The 26225-nt window shown below is 48.0% G+C and overlaps 2 protein-coding genes across 4 annotated transcripts in view; one reads left to right on the forward strand and one right to left on the reverse strand.

Moving 5' to 3' along the window:
- The window catches only part of Tom1l2 (target of myb1 like 2 membrane trafficking protein), a 126239-nt gene extending 121067 nt beyond the window's left edge, over positions 1-5172 (reverse strand). For all 3 annotated transcript variants that reach the window (XM_059270806.1, XM_059270804.1, XM_059270803.1), the window contains exon 1: positions 5035-5172. In XM_059270806.1, coding sequence (XP_059126789.1) covers positions 5035-5086 — 52 coding nt within the window. In that variant the 5' untranslated portion in view covers positions 5087-5172. The remainder of the gene's footprint in view (positions 1-5034) is intronic.
- Positions 5173-5424: 252 nt separating this feature from the next.
- Drc3 (dynein regulatory complex subunit 3) overlaps positions 5425-26225 on the forward strand; it is a 41288-nt gene continuing 20487 nt past the window's right edge. The window contains exons 1-6 of the mRNA XM_059270807.1: positions 5425-5701; positions 6447-6491; positions 10793-10990; positions 16853-16969; positions 18672-18838; positions 24497-24643. Coding sequence (XP_059126790.1) covers positions 10831-10990; positions 16853-16969; positions 18672-18838; positions 24497-24643 — 591 coding nt within the window. The 5' untranslated portion in view covers positions 5425-5701; positions 6447-6491; positions 10793-10830. The remainder of the gene's footprint in view (positions 5702-6446; positions 6492-10792; positions 10991-16852; positions 16970-18671; positions 18839-24496; positions 24644-26225) is intronic.

The raw sequence follows: 26225 nt of genomic DNA on the forward strand, positions 1-26225 counted from the left end.
CACAATTGCCAACTGTTACAACACTCAGCAGGACAACTGATTATTCTTGGTATAAATAGCCAGGCTAGAGTTCATCATCTCCCATTCACAGGACACTGGGAAGTACTTCATGTCCAACACCATCCAGTCTCCAAACACGAATGCTGTGACTGATTATCTGCCTCCTGTCTGTGGCTGAAGTACTTCAAAGAAAAGAGATAATCTTTGAATTGAATACCTGAAAACATTTCTAGCCAATACAAGGAAAATGGCAGGCATCTGCAGGACACCATGGACCTGACTTGGGGAATTCCTGATATACAGCATTCAACTTCATCCAACTCTGAGTAGTAAGTTGAGATCGCACAGTCATATCTTGAATTTGTTTAATTTTTTCCCACACTTCTTAGCTCCAAACTACACATTCTACTAATGAGCAACTTCCAAAACAAAGGACGGGGTCCATACATGAAATGCACAAATAGTTATGTCAGACTGTGTTCTTGGCTGCCAGCACCACACAGGCAGCCTAAGTATTGAACCAAATAGCACCATATCAGAAGTCTACAAAAGTTTCTCCACCAGCTACTCCAGCCCAGGACATGTCTAGTGAGGATGTTTTCTCTCCGTGGGCTCCTGGATAGTAGCTTTTAAATATCTGCACACCCACCTGCCTAGCATTCATAAGGCCCTGGGTCCAAGCATAACCTCATAAACACCTGTATTCCCAAGGCCTGAGATCTTACAGGTACTCAGAAATGACTAAGATACTTAGGCATGAGGCATGTGCAGCTAATGAGGACTTTATGGGTGGGAAAATGAAGTCTAGAAACTAAAAGTTGAAGTCAATTAAAGTCACACTTAGCACTGGCTTCAAATCCTAGCACAGAAAAAAGAGTCATCTTTGACATTGTCCAACCACAGCAGAGCCTCATCTTGTCACTCAACCCTACCTACCACATTCCCCAAGCCACCTCTCCCCACTGAGATAAGCCCATGTCCTCTCCCCTTTCCCTGCTCATTCAGTTGTCCCCAAGTCTCACCAACCCTTCTCTTGCCCTGAAGAGTCCCTCAGACTCAGAGGACACACCCACTCCTGTCCTGTATCATCTTCTGACATCCTCTAAACTCCTACAGCTCATCAGCAGTTCAGGCAGCTCCCAAAGTTCTAAAACCCCAGAACCAGGGATCCTGGCTCTCTCACCGACCAGCTAAGCAGTCACTTCACTCCTCTCTTTAGAGATGTCCACATCTCTAAAATGGGAAAGACAACTTAGGACAAAACAGCTGGAAGGAAAAAATGGTCCTTGTAGTATTGCTTTTAGCTACTGTGTTAAACGTTTGTTTTTATTTTATGTGCATGTGTGTGCCTGAGTGCATGTATGTGTACCACAAGCGTGCAGGAGCCCACAGAGATCAGAACTGAGTGTTGGTTCCCCTGGAATTAAAGTTACAGGCAATTGTGAGTTACCATGTGGGTACTGGCATCCCATCCTGGGTCCTCTGAAAGAACAATAGATGCCCTTAACCTCGGAGCCATCTCTCCAGGCCCACAGCTGCTATTATATTTTTTTTAGAGATTTATTTATTTACTAATTGTATGTGTATGGGTGTTTTGCCTACACATGTCTTGGTGTCCACAGTGCTAAAAGAGTCTCAGAATTCTTGAGAGTGGAGTTACAGAGTTGTGAGCTGCCATGTGGGTGCTGGGAATCAAACCTGGGTCCTCTGGAAGAGCAGTTAGTGCTCTTAACTGCTGAGCCATCCCTCCCGTCTTAAAGGGTTAGCCTGTGGTTGCTATTTTTGCATATCATGTCCTCATCTCCTCATCCCTAGAACATACTTTTTGTTGCTGCTGATGGTATCTTGAGATAGGGTCTCATGTAGCCCACAACAGCCTCAAACTCTCTATGTAGCTGAAGCTGGCCTTGAACTCCTGATCCTCCTGGCTCCACCCCCTCCTGGGATTACTAGCATGTACCACCATTCCCAGCATATGTACATACTTAAAAAAAAAAATCACAGTACCCCAAATCATGTTTACTCTTTGCCACAGTAGTACAGAATATCCATTAAAATTTCAATCTGTCAATTTATCACTTTTCCAAGCAAAATGACTAAGGCCTAGCTACTGACTATTGGCTGCCTAGCAACAGGGACCCTTCATCATCTTCATGATCAAATTTATTTTTCTAAAGATCTATTTATTTATTGTGTGTATGTGTGTGTTTGCCGGTATGTATGTATATGTGCCACGTGCCTGCCACAGAGGCCAAAAAAGTGTGTCAGTTCCCCCAGAACTCCAGTTAGAGATGGTCATGAACTGCCATGTGGACACTGGAACTGAATGTGTGTCTTCTGCAAGAGCAACACTGCTCTTAATAAGAACCATCAACCCAGCCCCTCAAGTATCTTTTACAAGCAATAGCAGACCTAAGGCCTGGGAGGGTATTTTCCTTCACAGGTCATAAACCAGTCACATCACATGGCCTCCTCTGACAGAAAACACAACCCTCACTTAATTATTCTGTTGCGAACAGAAAGATGGCCCAATTCACTGAGTCTCTACAATGTTCCAGATAAGATACCAATTGCTGGTAGACATCATCCTCTTCAAACTACAGCACTCTAAACACAAGTCTCTCCCCACCCTTCCCTCCTTTTCACTCAGCATACAGTCACTCTCCGGCTCAGAATCAGGCTTACACAATCTTCTGATATTCTACAGCCAAGGTCATTCAACTCAGGTCACATCTAACACATTTACTTATTTACGGCTATTCAACTACCCCTCTATCCCTTATTTATCCCTTTGACATGCTGCCCTTTGTACCTACCAGCTTCCCTCCCCTAACCCTACAAAACCCTGGAGTTCACTGGCTTGAACTCAACACCAACTGGATTGAGAAGTGAGTTTGGACTGAAGTGAAAGAATACTTGAAGACAGGGGCAAAACAGGATCCCAGCACCCTTATCAGCCAGGTCACAAATGCCTGTAACTTTGCTCTAAGGGATCCAATGCCTTCCTCCACAGGCACCCACATACACACACAGAGGTATGTATACACTCACACAGACACATGCACACACATACATAAATAAAATAAAATCTTTTTGAAAAGTGAGGGGAGTCTGGAGAGATGACTCAGTGGTTAAGAGCAGGTGATGCTCTTCCAGGAGACCCAGGTTTTATTGCCAGCACTCCCACGGAAGCTCACAACTGTCTGTAACTCCAGTTCCAAGAGATCCTACACCTCTTCTGGCCTCTGTGGGCACAAGGCACACACATGGTGAATAGACATACATGAAGGCAAAACAAACACATAAAATTGAAAAAAATAGAGAAAGAGAGATACTCGAGTGAGTATCAGAGAACGAAGTTTTATAGAAGTGGGAAAGACTTTCAGGTCCCAGTATCCATAATTATTTATAAAAGACACTGTACCAAAAAGAAACAAAATGCCCCTAAAATGCCAGCTAACCAACAGAAGGAGCCTCGGTAAGTTCATGGGCCTCTCTAAAGACTGAAAAGTAGGCTGTAAACTCATATGCAAAGCGCAAAAAAAAAAAAAAAAGCAAATCTCTATTGCCTGAACTAGTCAGACCCATAAGGATAGTACAGATCCCTGTTCATACAAGACACTTCCAACCAACCTGCTAATATTTAATTTTTAAACTTTTTTTGTGTGTGAGTGTTTTGTCCGTCTGTATGTCTGTGCACTATTTACACGCCATGTATATAAAAGAGGCCAGCAGAGGGCAACAAATCCCCTGGAACTGAAGTTACAGCCAGTGTGAGCCACTATACAGGTGCTAGGAATTGAACCTGGATCAACAGCCAGCGCTCTTATCCGGTGAGCCAGAACTCCGGCCCCAAAACATCGTTTTGAAAGACACTAATCAGCATTTTTGACTGATCCCGTGGCATAAGTCCCTGCCTTGAGTGAAAAGCCAAATTGTCGTTTATTATTTATTACTTGCAATGCTGGGGATCAAATCTAGGATTTTGTGTGTGCTTAGCTAGCTCTACCATAGAACTATGCCCCCGTCTGCAAGTGGCTTTTCCAGTAAGGAAACTTCACAGTGGCCACTTTGCCTGTGTTTTTTCCTTATGTGGCATGCTGCCCATCTCTGGCTCCTTATAATATTGACGGGTGATCTGAGTACTATACTACCAGCAAGACTTCAGTCTTGCCAGTTTAATATGGTGGGAGAACAAGGGTCAGCGTAAGAAGACACTGAATATCAACAAGGAAAGTTAAAAACTTGAGAACTTGGAAAGTCCCACCACGTCTTATCCCCAAACACCTCGTGTGACAGGACAAGAAAACCAGGTCAAGAGGAGAGTCCCTGGCAAAGTCACTCCTGGAGCCCAAGTTTCCGGGTTCCAGTGGAGAGCTTAACAAGCAGCATGGCTGGCCTCCCTTCTTTCCTAGGAGGCTCTGCAGCCACGCCATCATCCCCCTGACAAGACAGTCACCTTCCCGGAATGCCTCCCCCATTCCAGTCCCTCCTACAGCCTGGCTGAGTTGCAGCTCAAATTAGAAGTCGTGCAGCATGGGACATTTTCTGGGAAGGTGCCCAGCCTCAGAGTCATTGGTACCAATGAGTAGGGACGAGGATGGAAGAAAGAAGTGACGTTCCACAAAGGCTCTGGGAGAAAGAGGCCCCGGGAGCAGACGCAGCGAGATGCCTGGACAAGACTGCTCGCAGTGACATCTCCCAGTACGCAAGGGTAAGCAGACCAGCATGGGCACTACTTCTAGGGAGAGACTTGAAAGGCTGGGCCCTGATGGGTAGGGATGCAGGCGGCCTCTCAGAGTCCAAGTTGCACCTCAGGAGAGCCTCCTGACAGGGTGAGGTGGCACCAGCGTCAGGCAGAGGCCCCGTGACAAGGATGCCCGGTCCACCTTTGAGATGACACCGCTTATTGGCAGAGGCCCAACCCGCACGTGAAGTGATCTCTGTGTCGGGGAAGAGGGGAGGCCCTGGACCTCACCAGCCCGGCCAGCCGTTCTGTGGCTCACTCGACGCCTGCCCCACGCGCGGCCTTACCAAGACACTGCCCTACAGGGGTGCTGAACGGATTCCCCAGCAGGAACTCCATCTCTGCAGGCCTCGTTCCGGCCCGGATGCCTGTGTGCCGCGGGTCTCCGCTGCCCGCGCCGCGCTCTGCCCTGACTGACACTTGCCCCCGCCCCACCCTCGGGAACGCCGAGCGCCGGCCTGACCTCGCCCTCTGGGTGCATCTCTATTGGGCAGCGTCTGCCGAGCCCGCCTCCGATTGGACGGCACGCCACTCTCGGTGAAGTCCCACCCACCCCGCAGCGTCCGATTGGGCCCGAAGCGAGCTAAGTCACTGGGGTCCCCGTCAGCCGTAGCGGCACAACCCCCCCTGGACCCGCCTCCAAGCGGGTGGCCGTTCATTTTGATTCATTAGCCTGTTGGTCCGTCTAGAGAATCCTTACTATGATTGGATAAAAGACGCGTCAATCTTCCAAATAAAGAAAGCGTAACTAGAAGTTGCCGCGCATTGACGATGCTGATTGGACAGACGTTTGTTTTCTTCAAGGCTGGTTCGCCACCCAGAAATATGGTCACGTGACACATCAACTTTCACCCAGGATATCTATTGCCTGACTTCCCCTTAGCAACAGAGTGGCGGTGCTTGGTTACCCAGCAACCAGGCGACGCGTCCACTTCAAGGAGAGTCCTTAGGAAGGTAAGAAGCAAGAGTCTAGGCTCCAAAACGACTCCAGGAGCAGAGGTTGCGTGATTTGAGTCTGTCTTGTAACTCTTCTGTGAGGACTCCGACCTGGCCTTTCTCATTTGTAAAATGAGCACACATGTCATTTTACTGAGACTTATTAGGCCTTTGGAGAAGAAAATTACGTATAGATCCTAAAGCCCGCAAAAGCTAGTAGGAAGAGGGTCTATCTGCCAGTTTCCTGGCCTGATCAGTTTCATAGAAAGAAGGGTACCCCATTCTCTTGATCATCAATAAGTTACTTCGTTTGGTGCTGTATGAAGTGCTTGGGATGAGAATTACAGATACTAGGGTTCCATATCAGTCTCTGTCAGTATTTCACTGTATGACCTTTCCCCCCCAAAGCCTCAGTTTTCCTATCTGGGAAGTAAGGGCACTAAGGCACCTTTTTGTTTTGTTTTGTTTTTCGAGACAGGGTTTCTCAGTGTAGCCTTGGCTATCCTGGAACTCACCAGGCAGGCCTCGAACTCACAGAGATCCTCCTGCCTCTGTCTCCCGAGTGCTGGGATTAAAGGCGTGTACCACCACCACCCAGCCTAAGGCACCCTTTTTAATTGCTCCCAGAGCTGACATGTAATTAAGTAAGTTGTGTGCACCGAGAGTAAGACAAGTGGTCAGCAGTTGCTTTTATTCTCATTATTTTATGGACAATAGGATCTATAAGGTGCAGGTCCAACTGACCCAGGTTGTTGTTTCTCAGGAAAACCTGGACTTTCTCCCAGTGAAGAGCCTACCTGGTTGATTTGTAAGTAAAGCTTTCTGCTGCTTCTCCACATCCTACCTCTGGTCTTCACCAAAGACACTATCATCAGGCAAGTCAACTAGGCCCCCATTTCGATAAATTATTGATAATCCCCATAGGGGAGGATTCTTTGGGCCTTGTCTTAGGAAAAACTGTTAGAAACATGAGCTGTGATAATGGTTGTTCCTAGTATGCTGGTTTCAATAGAGTCATGATTAGGAAAATGGGTTCTGCTATATACAAGCAGTCTTTTGGGAAATCTGCATTTTGGTCAACCTAGGAAAGCCTTGATGTTACAAAGATCCCTACTGTGTGTTTTCATAGTTCTGCACATACACTAACTTGTCATTGTTTGTAAGTAAATATTGGGTTGAGTTATCTAATTCAAGTTGGAAACTGAAGACCTCTCTGAGTTATTCATAACTGTTGCTGTCAGCCACAGAAATCAGGCCATACCCCTTTAGTATTCTTTCTCAAGGTTGGTTATAGAGAGCTACTGTGATCTTGTAGCTCTCATGAAGTTTTCTCTCCCCACTTACAGTTGTGCACAAGCCAATCTCCCAACATCTGGGCCCAGAAAAACTTAAATTGCAACTTTACTCTCTTGTCTAGGCCTTCCACCATGCAAGGGTCATATAGACTAGGTCAGGGCAGGTTCCATGATGTGGAACTAAAAAGACTACCACTACCACCCTACCCCCCCCAAAAAAAAAAAACTGTATGAGTCGGAAACGTCCTTTGCTCTCTGGATCTGAGGGAGCTAATGGAACTGGAAAGTCTGTCTTTTCCTTCAGGGCTCCTCATGGCTGCCTAGACCATGAGGTCATCTCCTCTAGTGCTCTCCCACTTCAGGGATCCTCAGAGCTCTTTGTGGCCATGAACCTTGAACTCTCATAGCAAAGTTCTTCTGAAGGGCAATTTATTTCAGCTTCTTTTTCTATTAAACTTTCCCCCAACTCCACTTTCTAACACTATTATTAGACCAATCAATCACTTAGCTTGGGTATAACCTTCCAAACTAGATTCTGTTTCAAACTGGGGATGATTAGTCCTACATATAAACTAAGTTCCTAGAGATATCCCAGACCCTCATATACTCCTTCCTTTCTTCCTCCCTCCCTTCCTTCTTTGCTGGCTTTCTTTCTTTTGTCTCTGCATTGTCCTGGAAGCCCTGGTCCCTCCACCCAAACCCTACCCACTCAGAGAGTCTCAGAACAAAGGAAAGATGCCAAAAACCCCAGTTCCTGCATCCTTGGTGGCAACTGTAGCTTCCTCCCCTGAAGTTGCCAGCCCCTCAAATCCCCGCTGAACTGCTCAGCTTTTGACCATACTTGGGCACAAACCTACCTTGTGGTGGAAACATCATCACCCCTCGACTACTGTCTATAAAACTTTCCTGCCCTGGCTTGGGTGCTCGACTTCTCTGGCCTCCATCTCCAGAACCAGAGAACCTGCCCAGGAGGGGTTGCTTTGCTCATTATATCCTGTTGTTACACTTTTTCAATTCAGCTTGATCTGGTTTACTGCATCGGCAGAGAAACTTATTGGGGGGGGGGGAGGAAACCTATTAATAATGAGATTTTTTTTTGTTTTTTTTTTTTGTTTTTTTTTTGTTTTTCGAGACAGGGTTTCTCTGTGTAGCTTTGCGCCTTTCCTGGGACTCACTTGGTAGCCCAGGCTGGCCTCGAACTCACAGAGATCCGCCTGGCTCTGCCTCCCGAGTGCTGGGATTAAAGGCGTGCGCCACCACCACCCGGCCAATAATGAGATTTTTAAAAATAAAATCTAATCCATCTCTGCGTTATAAGCCTTAGGAGCTTCCCTGCCACCATAGGATAGAAATGCAGTTCCGGCCCTGCATCACTTCTGCTTTCTTGCTTGGGGTCCTCATCTTGCAGTTCCCTCTTCTTGCTTTCTTTTCTTTTTGTCCTTCAAATTGTGTCTTCTCTGGCAGGCCAACTGTCCCTACTGAGTGCTTTCACAGTTCCCAATTCCTACTAACTTGCCGTTGTTTGTAAGTACGTACTGGCATGATTATTTAATTCATGTTTGAAGCAGAAGACCTGTCTGAGTTGTTCATGACTTGTAGTAGTTATTCAGGATGGATATGGAGACTGAACAAGATCTTACAGAAATGCAGGGGGGAAGGAATTATCTGCCCAACAGGAACAAGACCAAGGTTTGAGCTGGTGGAGTTATTTTTCAAAAGATACACAGTCAGAACCACAGTTCTGCCCTGGGTGTGAACGTTTAGCATAGATTAACACCAATCCTACACTACATAGAACCTGCTGGACTTGACTGAAAGCTAGCTCGACCTGTCACAGTTAATGGGCTTTGATGAAATGGAGGTCAAAGTTTTGACACCAGATTGAGTCATTTCCCAAAGTACAACACCTTTTTGTTGTTGTTGTTGTTGTTGTTTAAGCTCTAAATACTTTTCAGATAACATCTCACAAATGAAACACATTAAAAATTCCCCAGAAGTAAATTTTGAGGTTGGTGGTAAGTTATGAGAAACTTTAAGGAAAATTGTTTAGGAAGAATAGGAATCTGATGAGCACAAGAATTGTCCTGGAAGTTTGAATCAGTCAGTCACCCTGAGGAGGAGGAGTCAGCTGGAGAGAGCAGGAAGACAAGGCTGAAGGATGGGGGGCACAGATGGAGAAAAAGCAGGGACCATGGGAGATACCCAGATCAAAGAAACCGTCACATCCAGGTAGAGCTTGGTGAGCCAGTGAGCTCACTGCCGTTACTTACAGATGATGAGTGACTCAAAGGCAGCTGCATCGCTAAAAAGCCAATCCCAGCACGGGTGACAAATCATGGCAGTTGTGTCCCATAGCTCTAAGCCTAACTTACAAGCCCCCTCAATCAAAGACTGTTTTTTCTTCCTCAGAAATTGTATATAAACTCTGTTGTTGTTGTGGTTTGTTTTGGATGTTTTGTTTTGTTTTTGAGACAGGGTCTTTTTACATAGCCTTAGCTGGTCCTGGAACTCACTATGTTGACTAAGGCTGGCCTCAGACTTACAGAGATCCTCCTGCCTAAGGCATGTGCCGCCATGCATGGCCTTATATAAACTCTTAAGTGGCCTCCTAGTATTGTAACTTGGTGAGCTTCCTGAGCCTTATGAGTCACTCTCCCTTCAGGAAGGAATGTTTTAATTCAGAGGAAATGGCTACACAACATGGGGTAGGTGAGTGGAAGGGAAGGGCAGGGCACTCACACACGAGTTAGTGACATCGGAATCTTTGATCAGGGATAGTGGAAGAACAGAAAGTGAATACTTATATATGCTGCATTCAAATGGATGGTAACAGAGCAAAAAGGGAGGCCATCTTAGAAGGAAGACAGATTGTCAGGGTTCCTGGTAAAGTAGTCTCAGGAGTTGCCCTGGCCCTGGGGAGTAGAAAGCAGAGGGAAGCCCACCTGGAATCGAGATGGGGAGGACCAGAGGTTCAGGGAGACCTGTGACCAAAGGCACAAGGTAAGAAGGGAGGTGAGAAGCAAGTGGGATCAGAGGGGAGGATGGACTCCCAGTGTTCCGAAGGCCGAATTCCAGTGGACTGCCAGGAGCATGTGGCCCCGCCTTTCTGGGGTTGGAAGTGATCACAATGGTCTGAGCAGCTGCCCTCCAGGGCTGTGATGCTACCCAGCCAAGCATAGCAATCAAGTACAATTAACCCAATATACAGACCCTGCCTTCACCACAGTGCCTCAGCAGATCCCTTTGGGCCATTAGCAACCCGATTTAGCTTAAGTAACAGAGAAATTAATGTGAGAATTCCAAAATTATGTAAAGAGACACTAACATGTACATGGCCTGGACTTAGGGAAGCAGTAAGTAAATACCTGCGCTCTCTCTCTCTCTCTCTCTCTCTCTCTCTCTCTCTCTCTCTCTCTGTGTGTGTGTGTGTGTGTGTGTGTGTGTGTGTGTGTGTGTGTGTGTTCTTGCTTTCTACCTCTCTACCCATGTGCCTGGTGAGTGCTAGTTACATAGTTCCTCCCTACATGAGCAGCCAGCTCATGTGGTCACTCTCATTCTGAGATGCCAAGGTTTCCCATTTCTCAAGGGAGAACATGAGTGGCCACCTTGGGTCAATGGCTCCTCCATGCATGACTGTCTGCCTGGGGATGAGGTCCTCCCAGAAGGGCCACTGCTGGGAAGGGCTTAGGGCAGCCTTCCAGCAATGCATTTGCCCCAAGGTACAGAAGCACGGGATGGGAGTGGGCAGCCTGTGGCCTCCTGGCAGACCAGGACACCATGACAGACACAGTCCAATTCTGTTCTCAAACCAAAGGAACAGTCTGTGAAGAGGAACGCGATTTCTCAGGAAGGATGAGCCGATCATATGACTCGATGGATCCAAAAGTGATGGACGACGACATGCTCAAGGCAGCTGTTGGGGAACAAGGCCCCCAGGAGGAGGCTGGGCAGCTAGCCAAGCAGGAGGGCATCCTCTTCAAAGACGTCCTGTCCCTGCAGCTGGACTTCCAAAGTATGTATCCTGGGTGCCAGGAGTGTGGCCTGAGTGCAGCAGGGCCTCCCTGACTATCTCTGCCCTATTTCAAACCCCCAAATTTCACAGTCAGGGGTCAGTGCACAGGGGTGTTAGAGCCCACCAGGCACAGGAATGGGAGGAGGCACATGCTGCATCAACTCCATCCAGTAGCTCCATAATTTGTCCACAATACTCCTGATTCTGAATAAGAACAGAAAAAAGCCAGGCCTTCAATCCCAGCACTCAGGAGGCAGAGCCAGGCGGATCTCTGTGAGTTTGAGGCCAGCCTGGGCTACAGAGTGAGTTTCAGGAAAGGTGCCAAAGCTACACAGAGAAATCCTGTCTCGAAAACAAACAAAAAAAGAACAGAACAGAAAAAAAAATGGGAAAAAAAGATTGCCCTGCTCCAAATCTAAGTGAGCCCCAGAGACCATGCTTTTTCCACCATCTGACTCTACACTGACTTGAAATGGAATCTTTCATATGGAATGAAGTCCTTGGAATGGAGGGATCCCTGGTGGACAGAACCAAGGAGACCCCACATTGCTGGAGCCAGGGTAGGAGTGCAGGGAGAAAGAGATGGAGCCAGTACTGGCGGGAGTGCTTCTGGGGTAGGGTGTCCAAAGAGGAAGGGCATAGAGACCCCTGAAGCAGGGAGGCACCTTGGGAGTGACAGGAAGATATAGCTCAGGACAGGCCAAGACTTAGTGTCTCGGCATCCCCAACTATGAAACAGGAAGCAGCTCCTTGTCCTATGTTCTGACCAGGAAGATAAGTTCAACAACATGTGCCTGGGTCACGCTGGAAGGCCATTGAGTGTGACCCAATGAGCCAGGACAGAAGGACTAAGAGGGAGGAGAGAGCTTCGGTTGGTACGTATCTCAGTACTCAGGGTGCAGAGGCAGTAAGACCTCCAGTTCAAAGCCAGGCTGGGCTACATAATGATACCCTATCTCAAAAATATAAGGACTGAGTAGGGGATGGCTGGCTCAGTGGTTAAGAGCACTGGCTGCTCTTCCAGAGGATCCACGTTCAATTCCCAGCACCCACATGGCAGCTCACACTTGTCTGTGACTCTAGTCCCAGGGACCCAATGCCCTCTTCTGGCCTCCACAGGCCTTGTATACATGCAGTACACACATATATATGTACAGGCCAAATACCCATGCATAGCAAATAAAAGTAAAGGAATATATATATATGAACTGAGAAAATGGATCAGTGGTAGAGGGCTTATGATGCATAAGACTTAATCCCAACATTGCCAAAAAGAGGAGCAGGAGAAAGAAGGAGGTGGGCAAGGATCCTGAGCCCTCTGTTTTCTGAGTAGGTAAGGTCTCAGAAAGTGACCTGATGTCTGAGGCCCCAGCTGTCTAGGCATTTGGTCAACAGCAAAGATGTAGGATCCCATGCCAAACACTGGAGATAGCCATGAGCAAGCAGACCTGGCCTTGTGTAAGTCCAAAGCGCCCCGCCCCTCAGGTGTGGCCTCCAGGGGTGACCCAGTGCTTCTTACACCTTCCCTGGGAGGAGGAATGGATGAGGAGCAGCCACTTCCTTCCCACCTCCCCCACCTAATGGGCATTCCGCCAGCACTGTGCAAGTGCCTAAGAGATGCCAGATGCTGTTCCAGGCATTCAGATATTCAGCACAGTCCAAAAGACAAAGACCCTTACCTTATGGGGTTGGTGTGAGGGAGACAATGAGACAAGGAAATTAAAATGTTACAGGCAGTGTGTGCTGTCGGGGAGACAAAGCAAAGGAAAGAGAAAAGGGACATGGGCGTTGGGTGCAGTGCTTTCTACAGTGGCCAGAGCCTTGCCAAGGTTAGACCCAAACAAACACTTTAGAGAGATGAGGAAGGGAACCATATGGAGATCTACATGGTGGGGGTGGTGTGTGTGTGTGTGTGTGTGTGTGTGTGTGTGTGTGTGTGTGTGATACAGGGAGCAACCAGTGGAAGGTCAAGAGGTAAGCCAGAGCCAGCCTGAGAAGGCCTGCTGAGGGAGCCAGGGTGTAAACAGGCCAGTGTCCACACTGTCGTCAGCCGGTACTTGCCTCCGACAATGAAATGTATTTGACTTTCATCGTGAGTTGTGATTCCCAAGTATCCTGAGTAGAAACAGGATAGGGTGGGCCTTGAGTTCTCACAGAATCCTGCTGGCTACCTGCGGGGGCAGGAGAAAACAGGAATCAAGTGATGGCTACTAGTGTGACCCAGAGAACAATAATGATGGCCTTGCCAAGGTAGTGGTCACAGAGGTGGAGGTGGTGGCTGTGTGAAGGATTAAACTAGCCTTTGGGTGGGAAGGTCATTTGGAGCTGTCAGAGATATCCTTGTTTGTTGGGATATTTTGGCCTTTCCACATCACCTGTTGTTGCCTAAGGGAAAGCCAGGTACAGGTGTGCCAAAGCCATCTACCTAAAGTGGCCCGGCTGGAAGCCATCATAGCAAAGGGTGAGTCAGGGCTAGGTTTTGGCCTGTCAGACAGAGGGCCACAGTAGGTGCCCGGAAGATCCAAACCAGAAATAGGAAGTGGCTAAGAGCCTTGGGCTGAACAGCACCACCTCCAGAAACACGTAGAGACAGAGACAAAAGCAGTTCGGGAAATCTGGCAGCAAACAGAACCCTACACAACAGATTCTTGTGCCACCTGGCCCTGAGGACGTGGAGGAAATAAAAGGTACCACTCCAGCCCCAAGGGGAAAGCAATGGATAGATGAGAGTATCCTGCGTCCCCAAGACCTGTGAAGGGAGTCAGAGCACCCTCACACACCCAATCTCAGCGCCTCACCAACAGGCCCCATCTCTTGGATAAACGTGAGCTCTCGGTAGATTATTTTGTTTTGTATTGGGGATTGAAGCTGGGGCTTTGGGCATACTACCCAGGTGTTCTACCACTGAGCCGCCGTATCTTCAGGCTTGCACCACCTTTGTGCCTGGTGCCTACAGAGGTCAGGGGGTGGTGTTGAATCCCCTAGAACTGGAGTTACAAATGGCTATAAACCACATGTCGGGCCCGGGAACCAAACCTGGGTCCTCTGCAAGAGCAAACAAGTGCTCTTAACCACTGAGTCATCTCCCCCACCACACCTGCCCCAAGTTCTCTTATTTGCATTTTGAAACAGGCTTTCCCTGAGCTGGCTGGCATCGAACTTGTTAGCCTCCTGGCTTAGCCTCCAGAGTAGTTAGGATGATAAGCCTGTAGTGCTAGTCCCAGCTGGACCTCACTACATATCCCGGCTAGACTTGCAGTTCTCCTGCCTCAGCCTCTTGAGACAGGTGTGCACCCTCGTGCCAGGCTCTTCATAGTTATCTAAAAAACCTTTCACATCTATAGTATTTGATTTCTTTAAATGAGTATAGTCTAAGATTAAAGTTTTGGAATAAGGGGGTGTGATGGCTATTATTGATTGCCAACTCGACAGCCTCTGGAATTAGCTAAAACTCAAATGGCTGGGCACACCTGTGAGAGATTTTTTTTTTTTTCTCAGATCATTTGAAGTGGAAAGATCAACCTTTTCTGTTTGTTTTTGTTTTTTTATTTTTCGAGATAGAGTTTCTCAGTGTAGCAATGGCTGTCATGGAACTCACTCTGTAGACCAGGCTGGCCTTGAACTCACAGAGATCTGCCTACTTCTGCCTCCTGAGTGCTGGGATAAAAAGCATGCGCCACCACTGCCCAGCAGGAGATCCACTTCTAATCTGGATCTTTGAGGTGGGAAGTTCCACCTTTAATCTAGCCACACCTTCTGCTGGCAGCCTTTATAAAGGACAAGGAAGAAGGAAGCTCTCTCTCTCTGCCTACTTGCTCTCGCTGGCAAGCCCATTCTTCCATTGGCATTAGAGCCTACTTCTTCAGGATTCCGGCATGTACTGAAGACCAGCTAAGACATCCAGCCCTGTGGACTCTGAACAGCTACTGGATTCTTAGACCGTCTCTTTCCACAGTGGCTTCTGAGACTGAACTCAGGTCATCAGATCCCACAGCAAGCACTCTGCCTGAGTCATCCTTTTTTGTTGTTGTTGTTCTTTTTCTTTCTTTCCTTTTTTTAAATTTTTTTATTTTGAGACAGGGTCTCACTTGTAGCCCTGGCTGGAACTGGTTGTGAAAACCAGGCCTTGAACTCACAGAGCCTCACCTGCCTCTGCCTTCTGAGTGATTTTATATATATATATATATATATATATATATATATATATATATATATATATGCTAAGAGCCAGTGTTCTATCTCTAGACTATATACATAAAGTACCCTGAGTAGACATTTGGATATATAAATTTTGTGTGTGTATAAGTGCATGTGTGTGGATGCACATGTATGCACATGTTTAGAGGTGTGCGTATGTGTGTAAAGTTCTGTTCCTCTCTGTGACTAATACAGAGGGCTAGGACAATTGCTCAGCAGTCAAGAGCTCTGGCTGTTTTTCTAGAGGACCCGGATTCAATTACTAGCACTCACATGGTGGTTCACAACTGTCTGTAACTCCAGTTCCAGGGGGTCTGACACCCTCTTCTGGCCTCTTCACAGCACATACAAGGTATACATACATACATGCAGGCAAAACTCTTATAAAATAGAATTAAAGGAAGGATTTTCTTCATTTTTGGAATAAGTATAAAAGCAAATATAGTTCTTTAAACTATATTTGCACACAAAAGCAAGGCTATGTGTGGCTTATGGGGAAGGCTGAGAGGCACTGAATTTGTTCTGCTGACCTCTAAGTTATACATACTCAATATGGATTTATTTATACTTAAGTATATATTTATACGATTTATTTATACTATTCAGAATGCTTCTTGCTTCCAGTGACAGAAACCAAACTCTGGCCATATGACATGCCCAGGGAAAAAAATGGCTGTACGGCCAGGGCAAGTCCTCATGACCGCAGGATCTCTTTGCTGAAAGCTGTCTGGGCCCTGCCTCCTGTTGTGTGGGTGATCATCCCAGCAGCTGCTGTCCTCTGTCCTCACATACCTAGAGATATTTCTGCGATGTGTTTGGAGACAGATTTTTTTTTTTTTTTTTTTTTTTTTTGGTTTTTCGAGACAGGGTTTCTCTGTGTAGCTTTGCGCCTTTCCTGGAACTCACTTGGTAGTCCAGGCTGGCCTCGAACTCACAGAGATCCGCCTGGCTCTGCCTCCCAAGTGCTGGGATTAAAGGCGTGCGCCACCACCGCCCAGCAGATTTTTTTTTTTTTTTAATTTGCAGGTCTAGCTAGCATGGTGATACACGCCTTTAATCCCAGCACTTGGGAGGTAGAGGCAGGTGGATCTCTGTGAAGATTGAAGCCAGCCTAGTCTACATAGTGAGCTCCAAGACAGTTAGGATTACATAGTGAGACCCTGACTCAAAAAAAAAAAAAAAAAAAAAGAAGGAAGGAAGGAAGAGGAGAAAAAAGGAGAGGAGGAAGAAAGGAAGGAAATTATAGGTCAAATGGCACAGACGCTAAATATTGCAATAAATGTGACAAAATGACCTTCCAAAAGTAAAACCAGTTGAGTGACCCTCCCACCATGCTGGCCCCTGCTTGTAACCTGTGTTCCAAGGTAGACCTGTTTTCTTGGGAGTCCAGCCCAGTCCCTGGGGCAATGTGAATGAGTCTCCTGCCCTGAACAGACCCAGCTCACAGATACCTGCCTAGCACCCCCCCATCACATTAGACCTCTTTACCCTTCCTTCCCAGTGGCCCTGGGTAACAGTGCTGGTCCTACGCTCACATGCTCCTCTCCAGGGGAACTCTAGCGAAGGCAGAGAGGTGTGGAGCCCCATATGAGTACATCTCAGTCTGTCAGGGCACTGGCCCAAAGCCCCAGCCCTCGTCACATCCGGGCACTCTGGTCGTTTCAGACATCCTCCGCATCGATAACCTCTGGCAGTTTGAGAACCTGCAGAAGCTGCAGCTGAACAACAACATCATCGAGAGAATCGAGGGCCTGGAAAACCTCGTCAACCTGATCTGGCTGGGTAAGGCCCGGCTCTGTGTCCGCCAAGGACATCTGTCGCCTCCCTGCAGAATAATCGCGGTGACACTAGCCTGCCAGCCTGTTGTTAGCCCAGGCGCAGCAGAAATGCTCTGTTAGGAGCAAGAAAGTGACAGTCTGTTAAAAGCCTGGGGCTTGTGCTGGGCAAAGCATGACAAAGACATGCTGTTGCATACCAGGCAGACTATTCTATCCCACCTGCCAGCCTCTCAGGTTGGTGGGCACAGGGACAGCCCTGGACTGGCATTTTACATAGGCACAGGTGGCCAACTGGCCATTATAATGAGCGCAGTGCATAGCCATGTGCTGACTGTGGCCAGCTCATGCTTCATAGGAGTTTGCTTGATCCACGCACCATTCCCATCAGCACAATGAGTAAACCAAGGTGACAAGTTAAAAGAGGGTCACAGGCTCCCTTATCAGTCTCTGTGTGATTCTAGAACTTTCTGCTTCACTGCCAAGGTCACTGGGAGCTTGGCCTCTCAGCTGCCTCTCCACCTAGTGAGGGGCATCTAAAGGACAAAGAAGACGGGCTGAAAGCTCCTTAGAAACGTCTTACTTAGACCCCACAATGGTCCTAGGAGATGCTTAATGGCTGTTAGTATCCAATCCGATGGAAAGGGGGCTGAAGCTCAGAGAAGCACAGCCAAGCAGCATCAGAGCTAGCCTAGCCCCGCTCCTGTCTGTCCTATCCCAAGGCACATGTCCCTCCGTCTTGCCAGGCTTCCCAGGGCCATGAATATAGCTCTCAGCCTGCAAAGCACTCTCAGCTGTGTTTGTGCCGATGTTGGGAGCCACGGTAACCCCACTCGTGGGCTTAAGGGGCCACTTCACAGACGCAGCCTCTGTGGCTCCAAGAGGCTGACTAGCCAGACAGAGTTGTATGCTCCAGGTGGCAGAAGCAGACAGAGATGAGTCTTCTGGCTGTGGGGCCAAAGTCTCCTGCTCAGGCACACTTTGCTGTACCCTAGTACTCATTAGCGCTGGTTCCCGGTCTCTGGGGTCCATCTGCATGGCTAGGAGTCACCTGTCTCTATAGGAAGTGAAATCAGTACCTCAACAGTGGGACAGGTACCCACATCAGCCCAGGTTCTGAGCAATACCTGATACCCAAAAGCCAGCAGGCCAACCTGTCTCTTGGAGTAAAGCCATGGATCCTACAAGGACACATGCTTGACCTTTCACCCAGAGGGAGATTTGAATACTAGCCACACTACCCTCCTGACCCAAAGCCTCTACTTCCTGCCTGATCAAAGAGAAAGATTCCAAACTACCACCTGGAGGTATCAGAGGACATGCATATGAACATGTGGTAGATGGAAATGCTAAGCACATGGGAAGTAGTCTTGCTAGAATGTTCACAGATATAAAGGAAAGGCCATCTCCCAACTCTGCCCCTGATCCCCAAGTACATCATTTAGATCTACTACTGGGTGCTCTCATCCCAGAACTGACAGGGCAGAGAAGACTTCCCAGTCAGAGGGGAGCTGGCAGAACCGGGTGGATGGCAGACAGAAGGTTGCAGGAAACAGTCCATCTGATTCTCCTGGAATCCCTGAATCAGCTCCTCCGCTACGTGTCACTCCCAAGAGCTCTAAGCAACCTGACAGTTAGGTTTCAGGGCCATCCCTCGTCTAACCCAAGCAGTATATCCTCAGACCCCTCAGAGTCCTCCTCCTTTTCAGATCTGTCCTTCAACAACATCGAGACCATTGAGGGCCTGGATACCCTGGTCAACCTGGAGGACCTCAGCTTGTCCAACAACCGGATCTCCAAGATGGACTCTCTAGATGCCCTGGTGAAGCTGCAGGTGCTGTCGCTGGGCAACAACCAGATCAGCAACATAATGAATGTGAGTACCAGGCCTGGGGACCCATGCGCAAATACAGCAGGGCCTTGGACCGTGCCAGAGCAAATGGTAGACACACAGTATGCCCTTTTCCTGGAAAGATCAAACATCCAAATTATTCCACAAGGGATTTGAAAACATGGAAAGACCACGCTTAATCTGACAAAATCTTCTCTGGGTACCAGGTTGTGTGGCCTCCGCTGTGGTCCTATTCCTGCTGAGTCTCATGCTCATGTGACAAACCTTCGCTGAAGTGAAAGACCTGCTGGATGTGGGGCATTTGCTCTATGCTTAGTGAGACAGAGATGGCAATGTATGGTCTTTTGGGGGTAACCAGTCATACCCACATCCTCTAGACAGAAATGACAGGAAGTTAGTGTCTCAAATAACAATGAAGCAATCCCTGTGGATGGTAGCAGGGCAAATGTGTCTATATGACAGCAGACATTGTTGGGAGGTAGGCTGCCCGCAGTACACATCACCATGGGCTCCCAGTAGGGAGACACAGCTTAGCTTCTGGTAACAACTACTGAGTGCTATGTCAGAGGTGATCCCATTGCTTCTCCAGCTTAGACATCAGTCCAGGGCTGTCTAATACCTTTCAAGATTCCATTTGCATATATATCAATCATTTGTCCTAGCAATGCCCAAAAATGGCTCACCTGAGCAGAAAGAGTGAGCCAAGGCACCAAGTTGTTGCCCACACTTAACTTGCTGCCTTGGCTGTTCATCACAGCCCAACTGTACAGACAGCATAGTCCTCATTTTACGTGTCAGGCATGAAGATCTAAGCCCGAGTGAGGTGCAAGCTTTCCACGTCTCAGTTTTCTCACCTGTCACATAGAGAGGTGACATTGGCCCACCAGCTAAACTCTAGGTGAGGTGAGAAGCAAAAGTACCAGGTACTGGAAGAGGCTGTTCTCTCTCCCTCTCCCTCCCTCTCCCCTCCCCTCCTCTCATCTGTGTACCCCACTGTGAGCCTTAAAGTCGTGTCCTTCCAGCCTCTGCCACCTGAATGCTGCATTACAGGTGTGAACTCAGCTTTGGAGCAGGTTCTTAACACACTGAGGCCTGTTGTGGCTGGTATTTGCTGAGAGAAGGTCAGGGATAAGAGTCAAACCTGATTCCAGTTCCTTAAAAGATATGAGAACCAGGGTGTGGTGGTGCATGCCCTAGATCCTAGCACTCTGAAGCAGAGGCAAGCGGATCTCTGGGAGTTGGGTGTGGTGGTGCGTGCCCTAGATCCTAGCACTCTGAAGCAGAGGCAAGCAGATCTCTGGGAGTTTGAGACTAGCCTGGTCTACATAGTGTCCAGGACAGCCAGGACTACATACTAAGACCCTGTCTAAAAAAAAAAAAAAAAAGCCGGTGGTGGCGCACGCCTTTAATCCCAGCACTTGGGAAGCAGAGCCAGGCGGATCTCTGTGAGTTCGAGGCCAGCCTGGGCTACCAAGTGAGTTCCAGGAAAAGGCGCAAAGCTACACAGAGAAACCCTGTCTCAAAAAACCAAAAAAAAAAAAAAAAAAAAAAAAAAAAAAAAAAAAGGATGAGTGCCTCCATCTAGCCAAAGGAAGAAAAGGTGAGTGAGCAGCAGCTAGAGAGGCACCTGGGAAGCCTGTATGGGAGAGTCAAGGGTGTACAGGTAGCCTGAGAGCTGAGATCTTGTTGCAGACAGCAGCATCTAGAGAAGTGTCAGCATTGAGGCATGTCCCGGGCAGGTATGTACAGGAAGGAAAGCCACCATTGTCAGGGTAGACTGGAGGGGACCATGTCAATGGTCAGTCGAGCATAGTATCACCTAAAAGGATAGAGCCTGAAAGAAAGAAAAGCTGGTCTCCAGCTGGCTGGAGGCAAAGCTCAGGCAGGGACTTGGGTGCAGGTGGTTGGCTTAGGAGGTGACTTCTGGAAGCTAGAGCAAGCTGCTGGGGAGAGGGAAAGTTGGCATTGGGTGTCACTGAGATTGCTGCTATGGGTGATGGGGACTTGATTCTTCTGGGCTTCAGGAATATCTAGACCGCCTTCCAAAAGGGACTCCCTAGTTGCTGGAGTCCTCCTGAGGACTAGTCTTCAATTCTGTCCCCAAGCAGCTACGGTCACACCGTGGAGATTAGCTCCTTCCCAGCCTGGGGGTGGGCCTCTGGGGCCATGAAGACCTTGCTGACACAGAATACAAGGTAGAGTGCTGTCAGGAAAAGTCAGTCCCAGCTGAAGTCAGAAGTAAGCTAAACATCTGCCACAAACAGGCACTTGGTGTGTGGTTAGTGGCATAGCAGGGAAGGGACTTATCAACAGGACTCAGGGGCTCGGCCATCCTCACCATTTTATTCTAGCTGTTTATCCTATGGCATCCTTGTTTGTATATGACAGGGCAGAGAGAGGGAGAAATCTCTTCTCTGGTGTCAGTGTCCCTTCAGTCTGCTAGGCCACTGAAGGCTCTATACCTACCCTCAGACCATGTCATGTGTGAGCATAGCCTGCTGGGCAGCTTAAGTGAACAGCAGAGTAAATCAAGCATTGACTTGTCATTAGTATTGAAGTCTGCCTGGTGGGGCCAAACCCTAGAGATTGATAGTCTCAGAGGTTTGCTGTGTACAACAGGTCAGAGGATTTAAACTCACCAGAACCCTTTCCAAATTCAAGCCCCAATTATCCAGTCCCCTCTCTGCTCTGTGAGATAGGGAGCCCCAGCACTGCCCAGCAGGGTGACCAAGTAAGGCCTGAAAGGTGTGGCTAGCAGTCAGCCAATGTTAGCTGTCTGACATTGAACTAATGACTTAGATTCTATGTGTCCATTTGCACTTCTATACAATGTGATTAATAGTAGACCTCAGGGTTGTTGTGAAGACTGAATCAGTTACTGTACTATATGCCTAATGCAGGACCCACACAAAGTAGGTACAGAGAAAATGATAGTCACTCAGGAATTTTCAGGTTCTGGGTTAACCCCAAATAGCCCTTTTGTTTTCTTTATCTTTTCTTTCTTTCTTCTTAAAAACTCATTTGTGTTTTAGCACTGCTAAGGATATAATCCGGGGACTTGTGCGTGCAAGGTCCATGCTATACCACTTACCCAGAACTTCCAGCCTCAAACCTTGGTGTTGAACATTTAGCATCAGCTTCAGCCTCAGTATGTCCCGCACCTGGGATCTCAGCATGAATCATCATCTTTGGACACTGGAAACTCTAATGGAGCTGAGGCCTTACCCAGGCCTGGACAAAAGAAGATGGAGAGGTTAGGGAGGCTGTATCAGAATGCCCCACTCTCAGCTAAAGACTTTAGTGTTCTGCCATGCTGCCCTGCAGCACCTGGGCAGGTGAGGCCTCATCACTCTCTCCAGTAGGGTGCTGGGTACCAAGCTCTCTTGTCAGTACTCTAGATGTACTTATAGCCTATCTCCAAAGAAAGAGAAAAATGATTGTCCATGGAAACCTGCAAGGTATCTGAGATATCTAGGCCAAGTGTCCCCAGGCCTAGAGACCTTAGGGATCTGGCATCCTCTCCACCTAACCAGGAAATAATCTTTGTTGCTTGACCCAGAGAAGCCTGACTGACACCCCTTAGGCACTAGCTTTTTTTAAAAAAAATTATTTTACTTTATTATTCTATGTGTATGTTTGTAAGTACGCAGATGTACTTCTGTGCACCACTTACTTGCAGAGCCCATAGAGGCCATCAGATGATGTTAGAACCCCTAGAACTGGGGTTACAGGTAGTTGTGAGCCACCATGTAGGTGCTGGGAATCGAACTCAGGTCCTCTGGAAAAGCAGCCAGTGTTCTTAACCACTGAGCCATCTCTCTCCAGCAGGCACTAGCTTTTTTTGCCTAGAGTCTTTCCTATTTATTCAACATCTAACTACACACTGTTTTGTAATTTATTTATTTGTTGGGGTTATTTTAGTACCTGCTGATTGCATTAAAAACACAGCCAAGCCGGGCGGTGGTGGCGCATGCCTTTAATCCCAGCACTCGGGAGGCAGAGCCAGGAGGATCTCTGTGAGTTCAAGGCCAGCCTGGTCTACCAAGTGAGTTCCAGGAGAGGCGCAAAGCTACACAGGGAAACCCTGTCTTGAAAAAACAAACAAACAAACAAAAAAAAAAAACACACAGCCAAGTAATCCTAAGTCAGAGCACAGAAGCCTCAATTTTCCTGCCTCTTCCCCACACCTGAACTTCTTCTAAGTTCCATGAGTTACCCTCCAGGCATCCTGTGTTCAAGCATATGTGTGACTGTCACATTTGTCCAGCTGTCCTCCACGCACCTGCCTTCAGCTGACCCCTCTCTTCTCCACTCAACACTTAGCATGATTACTGACACGGCAGACGGGATTCCCCACCCCACCCCCCTTGCTGGATCATCATGTGGCCCTGGTTCTCTAGGGTGGCAGTCAAGGTCATTTCCAGTTGGTGCCATTGCATGTCTGTGAGCAGGGTGTAGTAGAACAGGGTTCTCTACATGCGCACCATTCCATCTGTAAGGTAAACTCCTGGAGTGGGGCTGCTAGATCAGAGGGCATCCTGCTTCTTTAAACTCGTCTAGTGAACCGGAACTGTTTCCAGACCTCCCCCAGAGAAGGGGCTGCCTGCTCACTCTAACCTTCTACCACACATCTTGTCAGCAGCTTTTTTCTCTCAGTGGCTAAAAGATGTAAAGGGACTCATACCTGAAAAATCTTCTAGAAATTAAACCAGATACTGCCTTCCTCCATAAACAAGACTCCAGTGGCTTTTGTAGTTTTTAGGACACCTCTAAATTCTTCCTGAAAGCCTGGATGGTCTTCCGGGAAGCAGCCTCTGATACTGTCTCCCCCGTGTCTTGTGTCCTTCCAGCTGTCCCCTCCCCACTGCTCTGCAGCAACCTCGGCTGAGTGCTGTTGGTGGCGGTGCAGAGCTCTTCCATGGCTGGGTCTTAGTGAGGGTTTCTATTGCTGTGATTCAACACTGTGAGCAAAAGCAACTCGGGGAGGAGAGGGTTTACTTGTTTACACATCCACCTCACAGTCTGTCATCAAAGGAAGGCAGGGCAGGAGCTGCTGCAGAGGCCTTGAGAACCCTTACCTGGCTGGTGCACAGTGCAGCGTCGGTGTTTCCATGTTGCTGTTATGCAGGCACGAGCCACGTGGTTGGTCTCCTCATTTTACTAAAACCAAAGCATGGGAAAAATGAACCGCACCCAGTGGAATGCTCTTCTTGCTGTTGTCCAGTGAAGGAAGGGTGAGCCAGGAATCCACCTCCATTTAACGTAGGAGACCTGGGACCTTCCTGTGGTTTTACTATCTAAAACATCACCCTGTTGTAAGTGGACACTCACTCAGTGAGTGATGTGCCCCTTGCTGACTGCTTCTCATAGCTTACTTCATGTGGCCGTCTTATGATACACCATGGCATTCTGTCCATTTTATAGAGGAGGGAGTCAAGGCTCACACACTAGACTGATCATTTGCCGGAAGTCCCTCAGCTAGGATTTGAGCTCTCCTTGTCTGATTCTTCTGAAAGTTTGTGGCTGGTCTCAGGACTAAAGTCTGCCACAGAAGCCACAGGCCCTCACCTGTCTGTGTGGAAGGTGCCCTGGCCAGGCTGTAGACTCAGGAAGGGTGTAGAGGAGAGGAGCTGTTATGTGCTACTCTAGTTTTGTGGCAGACTTCTGCTTCTCCCTCCCCAGGTCATCTACCTGCGCCGGTTCAAATGCCTACGAACACTCACCCTCTCTGGGAACCCCATTGCTGAGGCAGAGGAGTACAAGATGTTCATCTATGCCTATCTTCCTGACCTCGTGTATTTGGACTTCCGGCACATTGATGAGCAGGTGGTAAGTATCCTGGCCCTGTTCCCAGTTCTGCTATACAGTCTTTAGAGCCCAAGGTTTCCAGAGACAGTGAGGATATCTCCCCATCTGTGGTTAAGAGAAGATGGTTCCAGCTGAGCTCTCTCCCCACCTATGCACAGCCATTCCAGAGTGGCTTCCTGCAGTCCCAGGCCCCTTCTACATATCACGAGGGCTACCAGGCATCTCTTGTCTATTTTCCAAGTGAAGACTTTAAGGAGAGTAAAGGAAGGTGAACAGTAAATTGTCATGATCCTGAACTGGTGGCAGGGCCAGACTTACCCCCAGCCTGAGCCTGGGAGCCATTCCATAGCGATCCCCTGAGTGTTGTCACTCCAGGCTGTGAAGGCCCTGCTCTCGTCCCCATCATTCTGGAAGCACTTGTAAACTAGCACACAAGGGAAACGATTCATGCACAGTCTCCCAGTCAGTTAGGGTTAATCTAGGAGTTGGCTCCAGGAAGTTGTTCTTTCAGCCCCATGCTCTGTGTGTGTGTGTGTGTGTGTGTGTGTGTGTGTGTGTGTGTGTGTGTGTATGTTTGTGTGTGTTTGTGAGACCTTTAGTAGCAGGACCATGAAGTTTCTCTATGTCAGGTGCTAGGGAAGCAGAGACAGGAGGATCCTAGAACTCAGCCAGTCTAGCCCACTTAACAAGCTCCACGCCAGGGAGAGAGCCCATCTCAAAAACAAGATGGATGGCTCTTGAGTTACAAAACTTGATGTTGTCCTCTGGCCCCCATACACACACATAAACTCACGTGTACACCCACCCCCCAACACACACACTAGACAAAAATACATTTGCATACTAATGAGATGTAGGTGGCTGTTTATTTTTACATAAAGATTAAATCTTGGTGAATCTAGAGAGCTGGCTCAGCAGTTAAAGGCACTGACTGCTCTTCCAAAGAACCCAGGTTTGTTTCCCCTACACCGTGACTGACAACCCTCTGTAACTCCAGTTCCAGGAGATCCAACATCCTCTTCTGGCCTCCACACCACTGCATGCATGTGGTTCACAGACATACATGTTGACAAAGCATCCGTGCACATAAAATAAGTAAATCTCAAAAAATCTTTAATTAAATATCATGGGGAGGGGAAGGCTGGAAAAATGGCTCAGTGGTTAAGAGCACTTGCTGCGCCGGGCAATGGTGATGCACGCCTTTAATCCCAGCACTCGGGAGGCAGAGCCAGGCAGATCTCTGTGAGTTTGAGGCCAGCCTGGGCTACAGAGTGAGTTCCAGGACAGGCTCCAAAACTACGCAGAGAAACCCTGTCTTGAAAAACCAAAAAAAAAAAAAAAAAAGGCACTTACTGCTCTTGCAGAGGACCTGGGTTCAGTTCCCACCATACATATGGTGGCTCATAGCAATCTATAACTGGATCCCTTCCAGTTCCAGGAGATCAGACATCCTCTTCTGACCTCCACAAGCACCAAGTATACATACAGTACACATTCATATTCATATGGTGCACATGCAGGCAAAACATTCATACACACAATAAATGAAATCTAAAAAAAATTAAGGTCAGGTGTGGTGGCACATGCCTTTAATCTCAGAACT

This window comes from Peromyscus eremicus, chromosome 8a (genome assembly GCF_949786415.1).
Source record: "Peromyscus eremicus chromosome 8a, PerEre_H2_v1, whole genome shotgun sequence".
NCBI classification, from domain to species: Eukaryota; Metazoa; Chordata; class Mammalia; order Rodentia; family Cricetidae; genus Peromyscus; species Peromyscus eremicus.